Consider the following 12,900-nt stretch of genomic DNA (forward strand, 5'->3'; position numbering starts at 1 on the left):
ACAAAATGAACACTAGTTTGGATAAAAGCAAATTATTTCCTCAAATATTTTAGAAAGATAGTTAGGTGCACAACTTAACTAAAAGTAATCATAAAACTCGGAAGAAAATCAAATGCTTGTTCAAAAATTCTCAAAGTTTATATTCAAACAAGCGTGTATAAAAATTATAGCAAAGACGGAAGAAGAAGTTAAACTCTATTTAGAAAAGAAAATCCGAGGTAAAAATTTTTTTATAAGTTAGTAAAGGAAATAAGTGGTGCATTACAAACAAACAGATTTCTGCTAAATATGGAAGCTTTTCAAAACTTCATTTAAAGTAATGCATGCCAACTTCAAAATAACTTTGTCAAAATTTGAAGAATGGTTTCAATTACAATCAAGCAACAGAAAAATTTAATTTGGAATTTCTTCAAAGGGAATTCAAAATTTCTTTAAAAATGTTCAAAACAAAACTCCAAAAGTATACTTGAAATCACCACCTCAGAAGAACATTAAAAAAAATTAGGGTGTACTTAGAAAGAAATCAGGCCATACGAGAAAGGATCTTGAATCAAGGGAGTTCAAACAAGATCCACTAGGCATGAGGCACTGAACAAGCTTTTAATTGATCCAAAATAATACAAAACTTGCGATGAGAGACAACTCCATCAACAATAAATCCTCAAGAAAGAAGGAGATTCAAGAGAGGATCAAGCTCTCATTAGACTCTGCTGTGTAAGTTCAAGAGTGAAAGAAAACTCAAGTTAGAAAAAAGGAAGGGAAGTTGAGAATAGAGGTGCTGTGTTCACAAGAAATGAACAGTTGAGAGAGAAGAGAGAAGAAATGAGAATAAGCATCGTGCAATTCTCTAATCGATGCAAAAAGTTTCTTACAAAAGAGTTTCAGAAGCTATTTATATATATATTTACACGTACAGTAAGCTAACTACAACTAACTATAATTCCTAACTAAGTTGCCAACTGGCACTAATAATTACTTCACAACTTTAGCATTTGTGTTTCATGTTAAGTTACAGAGAAACTAAATTTGTATAGTTTTGAAAGTTCTTGCATTGTTCTTAAATCAGACATACTAAGATAGATCATATATATAGTGTAAGTTCAGTATCTAAAGAGAAAATTTGATAAAACACCATACTCCAAATAAAGTGATTTAAATATTTTGATTATATTATTCAAGAGAATAGAGAAACAGAAAATGACATAATCATAGGGTCTAAGCGGGTTCATTAAAACGATGGAGTACTACAAGTATAAGACAAAAATATTTTTAAAATATAAGGATATATTTTATCGCACTCCTTTAAATTATTTATGTTCTATGAAATAGAGTGTTGAGCACAAATTTAGTATGACTGATATGAAAACGTTTAAATGGATGAGTGATTGTATATATATAGAAAGAATAAGGAATGAGAATCATAGAAAAAAAAGTTAGAATAATGCCTATTATTACAGAGATGCAAAATTTCATCTTAGAAAATTTAAACACGTAGAGAAGGAAGAGCTAACAATAGAGTATCCAATAAAAAAAAAATGGGTAAGATGAGGAATAGACGAATGATTAAAGATAAAGAAAAAGTTAAAAAGACTTCCACGAAATAATTAGATGTTAATAATCTTATTAATAATCCTATTATATTTTTAATTAAATGCTAAAAAGACTTACATAATTTTTTATTTAAATGAGTAATTAAATTTTAACCATCTTATTATATTGTATGGAAAGTCGGAAACTAAGATTATGAATTTATGATAAGAAAAAAAAATCTTGATTAACAAAATATATCATAAATTAGATGCGTGATTGGATTTTTTTAAAAATAGATTTGAGCTAAATATGTGATCTGATTTAATATGCACTAAAATTTACCTAGTTGGCCTGGGCCAACCAAATTTTGGCCTGAGTAGCTTGAATCCAATATTGGAAAAAATGAAACAAAAGAACGAAACCAAGAAAAAGATTAAACACCTACAAAGAACAAGCCAGTAGTGTTTGTTCCAAGTTAGTTTTGAACTTTTTTCCCTTCCATATGTATAGGTTGGGCCTAGCCCTTTTCTTATCAATGACTCCAACTATGATGGCCCCCTCAAGAGAGTAAAGACCAACAATTCAATAGTAACCTTTTTTATTTGTCCATGACTGGGCTATTCAACATTAAACACGGTGCAGCTGAGGCTTTGGTTGAGTCATTTTAGTTGTTAAATATGTTACTTCTTAATATGTTGCATTTGGCTTCAAATTTTGATAGTGGCCAAATAGTAGATAGAAGTATACACTACAATAATATAGACTATTTTTTAAGATTATTATGTGTCAAAAAAATTAAAATTCGTCAAAAAAATAAATTTTAACGTTATTTTAACTATGAAAATATATTAATAAAAGTTTTGTCAAAAATAATATTTTTAACATATAAGTAATTGTAAAAAAAAGTTTAAATTTTATTTTGATAAATATTGACGTCAAAAATAATTTATTAGAAAAATTTGAGAATATATTTTTTGTGATACTTATTAACCGTCAAAAATACTATTATTTTGACATTTATTGACCATAAAAAATTCTCAACAAAAATTTTTAACAAAGAATGAGATGAGATCTTGAAACTGAAGAATAAACTGAGATTTTGAAGATGAAGAATGAGTAGTATGATCCTAAACTGAGAGCAGTGTGATGCCAAAATTGACGGAGCTCAACGAAGAAAAGGAATAATAGAGTAAGTTAAAAACAAATGAGTGTCAAAATTAAGGAGTAATTTTCTACAATTAAATTATTCATCAAAAAAACATAAAAAAATTTTATATTTGTGATATTTATCAAAAATATATATTAATTTTTATACTTAACTATTAAAAAAATCATATTAAAATAGCTCTCTTTTTTTATAGTGATAGATCCTTAAGTGAGGCTCTGGGAGTAATGGAGTAATGGCAAATATGTAAACTTTATAAGAAAATGACCATGGATTAAAAACTCTTAAGTAGAGTTATTAGCGTGCGTGTGAGTGTGAGTTGTATGATTAAAAAAAAAACACGGTGATTAATTTTACTCACACATTAGTAGGTTAGATAGTTGAGCTTAGAGTTTTAAAAATTTCCCATACTTCACGAGAATTTAACTCTCGATAATAAAATATATCATATGTATTATAATTTAGTAAATTAATTTAACTCCAAGAGCTAGCTTTCAAGGTGAAAATAACTGAGTTATTTAAACTTTATTTCTAAGTGATTTGTGTTACATGGTATACAAGTTTATTAGTCAGTTAGTTAAGTTAGTTTAGCTGGAGCTTCTAGCTACTAGATATTTATTTATGTTAGTTGTGATAGTTAGTTATAGATATTTTTCATTTAGTTAGTTTTGTGTAACTTAGTATAAATAGTTAAAGTTGATGCTGTAAGTGTTTTGTGACTCATATTCAGTGCATGCAATTTACTAAGCTCATACTCTTCTCTGATTTCTTCCATCTTTGTGCTCTTTCACCATTCTCCTATGCAACCTTCAACAATTTAATTTGAAAATCTAAAATACCTTTTCAAACTCAAGATTGGACTCTATTAACAATCATATAACAAGCTATAATACTATTAGGTCAAATACATATAGGAGATATATATAATTTAGTTAACTTAGCTGGCAAGTGTTAATTAGTTCGTTAGTTAATATTGTTACCTGTCTCTAACCAACTAACTAATTGACCTTCAAGGTTAAACTAAATCAATTTGCTTATATTAAGCATAATTCTGCAAGACGAATACTAATGTATTTTGAACAAAAGTAAAAGATGCAATTCTTTTTTTAAGAAATAAATTAGTAGGTTTTGAGTTTTTATTTGTTTATAATCTTATCAAAAGAGAAGAGTAGTTAACCTAATTAAAATTTGTTTAATTAACAAAAAATACAATACTCATTTTTTAGTTAAAAATATTTAAGGATGAACAATTTTGCAGAATTTATTTTATTTTATTTTATTATTCTCCGTCAATAGATTTCGAGTAAGAATAAATGACCATTTGTACCTATGAAAGATGAAAATGCTGATATATATATCCATACTAGATCAAAACTGACTTTGTACCCACGCAAGATGCCCTTGTGTGACAAAAGTACCTTGTCTTGGGTTGGCACTTGCTTCGTGGTTATCCGACCCTACGTGACACTCCAACCCTCCAAAGCCCTATCTATGTGTAAGTGAACAATTTTTTTGACTAAGGATTTGGAAATTGAAAAACATTTTGCAGGAGAATCTGTTGTGCCCTAGCAAAGGTTCATCGTCGCCATCTCTCCATTCCCAATTTGGAGAAGACGACCAGAACACTCCCAAACGATCACCACGAAGACATCACTCCCTTTGATCTGCTCATTGCCACTCTTGATTAATTTCATATGTCATTGCCACTAGTTAAACAGATTCTGTTACCTTATCAAACCATGTAATTAATTTTATATGTTTGAGAATTATTAGAATAGTTAGTTGAGAGTTTGTGTTAGCTGCAGTTACATACAATGTTTTCTTAGATTGTATTGTTTAATTTTACTTTCAAGAATGGCCACCATTCATATAACACTGTGTATTAATAATAGAGGACGGTTTGAGAGAGGGCCTTGTGGGAAGGTTAGTTACATTGGTGGAGAAGTAAAAGATATCGAGAAGGTTAACGTTGATACCCTCAATGGTTTTTTTATATCTGATTTGCTGAAGGACATTGGATATACGTCTATTGCTGATTTTTACTGGCAAGAATCTGGGAAGGAGCTTGATGATGGGTTGAGGGACCTAAGGGTTGATATGGACATAGTTAAAATGTATGAGGCAACCTTGAAGAACGGAAATAAAATTAATGTCTATACAGAGCATCCGGTGGATCATCCTGTGTTAGTTGAGGAGAAGAATATGACTCCATCAAAGACGAGAATAAATAGCTGTGCTAAAAGGGTTCCAACTCCAAAGAAGAGTCCAAGAAGAAGATTGATAGTAGTGAAAGATGATGATGATGCTGAAATAGTAGGTCATGTCCAAGTTGTGAAGGAGGCTCAAAAAAGGGGTGAGGCCCAGAACAAGGAAGAGGCTCATGAAGAAAATAACCAAGCTGAAGTTGAGGCCCAAAAAGAGGACAGCCTCAGTATGCCCCAATAGACAGTAGATCCAGCACCTTCATCATCCCACGAAGCAAGATAGAGTTCTCAGCCTCCCCCAATACCTGTCCTACCAGATGAGCCACCATCAACTCAGTCCTAACCTTCCCAGCCACCTATTGAAAATGATCAGCAACCAATACATGCTGATGGTTCACACCCAGCCCCGCCTTCTGAAGCTAATGTCTCTGAACCTCTTGCACCTTAACAACTAACCTAATACATTCCACAGCCGTATAGAAATCCACTTTCACAATCAATTTCTGAGTTAGTCCCACCCTCTGATTCCAATAGGACTCTCCAAAATAATCAAACCAATCATTCAGATGAGGTTGAGGGACAGCCAAAGGTGAACAAGAGGAGATCAACAAAGAGGCCTCTCCTTACAAGACAATCCTTCATCCCAAACCCTAATCCGGACAAACCTCCAACCTTTTATGTCCCGGTTGATGAGGATAATTTTTCTGATGACTATCCTGGATATCATTGCTATGAGTCAGAGGACTTGCATAGCTAGCAAGTGATGAAGATACTGACCAGACTCCAATTTTTCCTCAGAGCAATGGAAAATGGGTTATAGATGAGCTAGAGGAGAGGATAAGAGTTCAACCAAACTTGATAGTGAGAGAGGCTGACCAATACTTAAGATCTGAGTATGATGTACTAATCAATGAGAGAAAAATTTACAGATCTATGAAGAAGGCAAAGGAGAGTAGGGCTGGAAGTGAGTCAAGCCAGCTTGAGCTCAACTTGTTAATAGCTCGATAAGCTAAACTCGTGAGCTGGTGAGCCGAGCTTGAGCTTGGAATTGAGCTCATAAATTAAATGAGTCGAACTTGAGTTTGGATAAGCTCAGCTTATTAGCTCGTGAGCTGGCTCAATTATATATATTTATATATACACACATATATCCTATATGCATTTAATCTATATTTTAAATATTATATATGTTAGTGATCTTAATTATTTAAAATTTTATATTTATTTTTTATATATAATTTTGATGTAGGACATAAATAATAAATTATAGAGAATATATAAAATTAATCTTTTAAATATTTTTTAAAATATATAAGTTATAATTTATTGATATAGAATTATAGATTATCTTCATATTATTTGAGCCAACTCGTGAGCTTTTGGTGAGCCGAGCTTGAGCATAAGAAATAGGCTTGATTGTTAATGAGTCGAGCCGTGAGACAAGCTCAATTTTTGTGAGCCGAGCTTGAGTTTAGTCTAGCTCGACTCAACTCGACTCACTTCTAGCCCTAAAGGAGAGGATTGAGGGTTCCAATATTGCACAAAATGCACGACTTCATGATTATGCTAACGAGATACTGAAGACTAACCCTGGCTCAACAGTAACAATACACACGAATCCTATACCTGATTCGGATTCCCTTTTTCTGAGGATCTATGTATGTTAGAAGGGATTTGTGAGTGGTTGTAGACCATTGATAAGGTTGGATGGAACCTTCCTTAGAGGGTATTACGGGGGAGAGTTACTAACAACAATAGGACAGGATGCAAATAATCATATCTATCCTATTGCCTATGCAATTGTAGAATCAGAAAACAAAGAAAGTTGGAAGTAGTTTTTAGAGATACTTGAAGAGGATGTGGGAGATTTTCAGGCAAATGGGCTTAACTTCATGTCAGATATGCAGAAAGTACTTTTAGGTTATGATAATTATTGAAAATTATTGTAAACTGTTATTGTGACTCTTGTTTAGATATATATTGCATTCTGATTTAGGGCTTTCTTGAAGTTTGGTTTATGGATTTGTTAAACCCTGATTAAGGTCTTTCATACTCACTGATTTAGATATTCTGATTTAGATTGGTTAAGGGTCTTGTTGAGATGTGATTTTGGACCTTAGTGAATGTTGTATGGGTCATATGTACTTGTTGAATGCTGTGTGTGTCATGTTAAATTGTTAGCATACCTTCTAATAAAGATGTCTCTCATGGTAATATGTACTTGTTGAATGTCATATACTAAACAATGTTTCCCTTTGAGTGTCATATATGGAAATCTGGTTTAGAGAACTTATTGAACTTATTGAAATCTTCTTGAGCTGTTGAGTTTACTATATGCCTGTAGGGGTTAATACCTACCGTGCAAGAAATGCACCCAAATGCCAACAACAGATTCTGTGCTATACATATATGGTAAAACTTTTGCAAGAAATGGAGTGACTTACAATTGAAAATGTGTATGTGGTCATGTGCTAAGGCAACCACAACACAAGACTTCAATGCTGTCATGGATAGGCTAAAAAAGATCAATGCTAGGGCTTGGGAATACCTGGACAAGATCAGTCCAAAACAATGGAGCAGAGCCCATTTTAGTGAATATTCTAAGATGGACAACTACAGAAATAGCAACTGCGAGGTGTTTAATGCCAAGTTGAAGAAGATGAGGGAAAAACCGATAATTACGATGTTAGAGGAAGTGAGGTGCTATGTGATGAGGATTATGGCTAGGAATAAGAAAGCTTTGGTTGGGTACAGTGGAAGGTTAGCCCCAACCCAGCAGAACAAGTTAAAAAGGGAGAAGAGAGAGCAACAAGTGGAGGCATCTTCCTACCAGAGATGGCGTGGGGAATGTTTATAAAGTGCAATGTCTGCCCATGAAGGTGAGTGTGGATTTGGGCAAAGGTACATGCAGTTGTAGACTTTGGCAACTAACTGGGCTACCATGTAGACATGCATGTGCTGCTTTAGCTTACCAAAATAGAAGATCCGAAGAGTATGCACATAACTAGCTCACCATGGGTGCATACAATGCGGCGTATCAGTGTTCAATGTGTCCAGTTCTAAGCCAGGAGTTCTGGGAGCACCTTGACACCCTACCCATTCTGCTACCATGGTACAAAAAACCAATAGGAAGACCTTCAATGAAGAGAGACAAGAGAACTAATGGCCCTACTGATAAGAGTGACCCTTATAGAACAAATAGGAGGATTGGAACTATTGTCTGCAAATACTGCCTCTAGGTATGTGACCAATTCTGGAATCCTGAAAGTATTGAATTTTTAAATCCTAAAAAATTATTTGAATTCTAAAATTACTGAATCCTGTGATCATACTGTGGATTGCGAATTCTACCTGTAATTCATGTTGAACCTACAATGAGTACTTTTTTTCTTAGGCTGGTCATAATAAAAGGAGTTGTAAGAAGAGAAAAGAGGCAATGGGTGAAGGGAGTGCTGCATCGCAAGTGCCTGCAGGGGATGAGGATGAGGATATGCTGGCTGAAATGCACTGAGAGGAGACCTTAGAAATTGCAGATGCTGAAGCAGCAGCCACTGAAGAGGGAAATGGTTCCGAAACACCACACGCTGCACAAGTAAGTGCATTGCATTACTCAATTCGTTAATTTGCCTTTATGAATATATTATTGATCTCTGATTCTTTGTTATGAATTTCAGCAACCTCAGGCGATGCCGCTGCCAACAAGCTCACAACAACAACCTCCAATAAACAATGCAACAACCAAAAAATAAGTTAAAAGGAGAAGTGTTAAGCGACCCCCTCTGACTGCACAAACACTGCAAACACCTACCCCATCTACCAACAAACCATCTACAACCTCATCCACACACAACTCTCAAACTACACCTCACCCACTGCAAGGTGCTAGTACAAGGACTACCACACGATTCATGCAGTTCATGCCAACACTTGGTTGACTCCAGGTGCTAGAGGCCAAGGCACAGCTATTAGAGGTAGAGGTCAAGGCAGAGGATGAGGCAGGATAAGTGCATTAAGTAGAACAAAAAATGGTGTCTCAAGCGGGAGCAATAACTCAATCCCAATGTCATAGACTATGTGTTCTGATGTGTTTGTGGATGTAGCCAATACAGAAATTTCATTCTCTTATAATGTTATGTTTTCGTATTTTCATGTACTCAACATTGCTCGTAGACTACTTATGCTTACCTTTTGTTGTTTTGGTATACTAAAGAGAGATACAAGACTCTTGTATTTTGTTATGCATTTTCATGGTCTGCTTAAGGGTAAAGTTAGTTATGCTGGTTTTGAGGATGTGTTGTGAGCAACCAAACTTGCCTTCTTTAGCTTATGTGATGACTATTATTTTTTAGAATCAGAATTAACTAACTCCAATGTATATTTTATCAGTCTTTTAACAGCACCTTAGTTTGATTTTGGAAGAAACTTGGGTTTGGAAACCAAAACCATCAGGTTCCTATGTTTCTTGTTCATCTTATTATTGGCTTTTTAAGAAGAATAGATAGATTCATGTGCATTTAGATTGGCATTGTCCAGAGATAAAGTTTATCAAAGTCAATTTACATGGCAATAACAAGTTCAAAGAATGGGTGTCTATGTCAATGTATTAGAAATAAAAAAACCAGAACAATGTAAGGATGACTTACGCATCATGTCATGCTAATCTCAGAAAAAATTCACTATCTCATTAACAAAGAACCCAAATGATACAAATTTTATATTTTCATCACCAAATACAACTCACAAAATAAACAAAACGCTACCCCCAACGCAATGGTTGAAAGCAACAGTCTCATTCTCCTAATTTCACCCTTAACTTCACCTCTAAATTTGTCTATCTTCTTAGCAATTGTTGAGGATGCTTGTTGATTTTTCCCAACAGAAGTGGCAGTTAATCCATCTTCATGCCTTGAATAAGAATGCTCAGAATTTCTTTTAGCTAAAGATCTTGCTAGGCCCTCCCATCCTTCTTCAATTTTATTGACCCACACAAAGTATTTGCAGTCTCTTGTCTGAAAAATTTAAAAAAAATGCACCCAAATGTCAACTACAATGTCAAAAATAAATTTCTCATCTAAATAATAACAGCACCTAGCCATTACCGCCCATAGAAGACATCTGATGAACCATCTATTAGGGTTCGTCATGGTGCCAGACTCCAGCAATGCAACATCCCTCCCATAGAAGCATCTGCCGTCAAGCTTCTTCTCCTTCATCTTCTTCGAACTTGAAGAACTGCTGTGACTTCCATCATCTGCAACATAGTTGAATCTTCGCAAAGACATTCCAGGGCTTACGAGATAATTTCTTCTGACCGTGGGTGCACTTGACACTATATGAAATTCAACAAGATTGGCTTTTTTTGGGGTATGGTTCGAAATTGGAAAGATGACTTGCTAGGGTTTCGATTTGATGAGTAAATTTTTATCGAACGATCATATACCAACGTTCACTTCCACATAGATAGGGCTTTGGAGGGTTGGAGCGCCACGTAGGGTCGGATAACCATGAAGCAAGTGCCAATCCAAGACATGGTACTTTTGTCACACGGAGGGCATCTTGCATGGGTACAAAGTCAGTTTCGATCTAGTATGGGTACATATGTCAGTATTTTTATCTTTCATGAGTACAAATGATCATTTATTCTTTCGAGTAATAATGTGTTTTGTTTCATTCACAATTAAATATCGCATGTATATGTAGGGTGTAAAAGAGATAGATATAATAGACTCTTTGCTTGAGAATGAGATAATAATGAAGAGGAAGATCTGTTCTGGACTCAGGCTCAGACCTTACCCAGGGGTCCTCAGAATCGGCCCACCGCCATGGTCCACCAAAGGGACCAATAAGCCCAAAGAAGGATAATGTCAACTCGAGATTCAAATTGATACTATATTAACTACTTTTCCTAAGTTAAAACAGAGTAAATCAAAATAATTCCCAAAATCAATAGATTCTAACAAATTTCACAGATTGATATAATTGGGGGGCCTCGTCTCCCTCAAGGTATAAACTCATACCCTAATCTCACCCTACTTCTTTAGATACTCATTAACTTAGTGTTGAAGTGTCATTACAAATACCATCTTTATAAATTTTCGATCGCCATCCGATGTTGGAGCCACCAATCCCAATCTTTTTCATCTCATTCTCAGTATTCCAATAGAATTTTTTTCAATATAGTTTTGATTATTTACTGCTTTTCAAGTTTTCAATTTAAAGAAATAGTTATTATAAGAGTAAACACCCAACCCGGTCTCTGTCCATTTCTAATTAGGACAACGCGATCCCTCACAAAAAAAGTAGCCCAAGCCAGTCCCTGTCTATGCAAAAATTAACTCATCGCGCCCCCTTCCGTGTATCCCCCGTCCATAGTTGACGGAAAAGTCTAATGTGTCACTTACCGGCGCTGATCTGGCAGTTAGTCCAGAGTTAAGTGCCAACGTGGATAAAGGAGAATGGACAGGGGTCGATTTGTCCCCCTGTCACATTAAAAAATGACGCCGTTGCTAGGTTACGAAGAAGCAAACGTCATTCTCACCCTGATAACCCCCAAGCCCTAACTCATATTTACAGAATAACCAAAATCTCTCAACCTTCTTCGTGCGATAGGACAGAGAGTGGTGGAAGTAGCAAGTGTTGGTGCTGACAAGGGTGCTGACAAGGCCGCCAAGAAGGACTCGGAGGACTCCTCTAACGCCGCACTTGACGGAGTCACTAACGTCGTGCAGTGGAGGCAGCTTGTGTCGGCATTCAGGTTAGTAACGAATTTGGGCATCTAAAACATTATTCTAATCCAATCACTGTTCCTAAATTGCATGTTGGTGTCTTAGTGTTCAGTAGGTTGAAATGGGTTGCCTGGTTGTTTATTTTTATAAATGTTGTAGACGTCAATGAATTTTGAAGTTTTTTAGTTAATTTGTTAAATAATTAATGTTAATTGTCAGTAGTTTAGATGATTGGCACAGTGATGTTAAACTGTCATGAATTGGATTTTGATTAGTAAAAATAATTTTCAGATGGATGTGTTTGAAGTAGTTCCTGTTTTTTATCATGGAGAAATTTTTAAGAGGAATGCATAGGGCAAATTAGAATATGTTGATGGAAAAGTCAAGAAGTGGCCACCTTTAGACATTGATTTGGTGAACTTCTTTGATTTTGAAACGTTACTGAAGGAGTTGGGTTATAGGGAGTACAAGACGATATTTTGGTTTGATAGCATGGCACCTGACTTGGAATTTGGCTTACATGTAATGAGGGGTGATACTGAGATAAATGACATGAAGATAACAATATTAAAAACAAGGAGAAAAACGAGATTTATATCTCCTTTGATCACTCGGTTAGTGTGCCAAAAGTTGTGGATGAGGAGATGCAAGCTGAGGAGGTTATTATGAGTGACTCCTCTTCCTTAGGTGATGGGTATGAAACAATTGAGGACGAGCTATATAAGCCACCTCCTCCAAAATATGAAGAGACTCATAGTAGTGACGATAGTGATGTACAGAAAAGGAAGGAGACATTGAAGAAAAAGAAGAAGAAAATGGTGTCACCAAGGAAGAGAGCTAGTCAGGGTTCAGTTGGGGAGGTGAAGAATGGTCCAGCTGGTGAGGTGAAGGATGGACCAGATGGTGAGGTAAAGTCTGGCCCAAATAGGGATTTAAGCAAGGATGACCCAAAAAAATAGGGATAAGCCTGGACCAAGTAAAGGTGGTCCATGTTATTCTCCAAAGACAGCCAAGAAACAGACTTCCAAGGGGTATTTAGGTAGGAAGAGGAAACATATTCTGAGGGATGAAAAAACTAGGGCAGAAGGTGCAGTAGTTGTTGGGCCTGAAGTACGTGGTGGTGTGGAGGCTAGACATGGACTGGCTGGGAATACAATGGCATCAAGTTCTGATATTGTTGGGAAAGAGCTAGACTCAGATTATGACAAGCCTTATGAATATGAGAGTGAAGCATTTAATAGCCCGGTGTCTGATGATGATGAAAACAGGACTGCAT

At 35.3% G+C, this 12,900-nt stretch overlaps 1 protein-coding gene across 1 annotated transcript; it reads right to left on the minus strand.

Moving 5' to 3' along the window:
- Nucleotides 1-9,611: 9,611 nt before the first annotated feature.
- Nucleotides 9,612-10,181, minus strand: LOC148575577 (uncharacterized). Its single transcript, XM_088501655.1, has 2 exons — nucleotides 9,999-10,181; nucleotides 9,612-9,908 (listed from the first exon to the last, which is right to left on the minus strand). The coding sequence occupies exons 1-2, from the start codon at nucleotides 10,179-10,181 to the stop codon at nucleotides 9,612-9,614; spliced, it is 480 nt and encodes a 159-aa protein (XP_088357781.1).
- Between the last annotated feature and the right edge of the window lie 2,719 nt (nucleotides 10,182-12,900).

Source organism: Arachis ipaensis, chromosome B1 (genome assembly GCF_059453495.1).
Source record: "Arachis ipaensis isolate K30076 ecotype BB chromosome B1, ASM5945349v1, whole genome shotgun sequence".
Classification (NCBI taxonomy): Eukaryota; Viridiplantae; Streptophyta; class Magnoliopsida; order Fabales; family Fabaceae; genus Arachis; species Arachis ipaensis.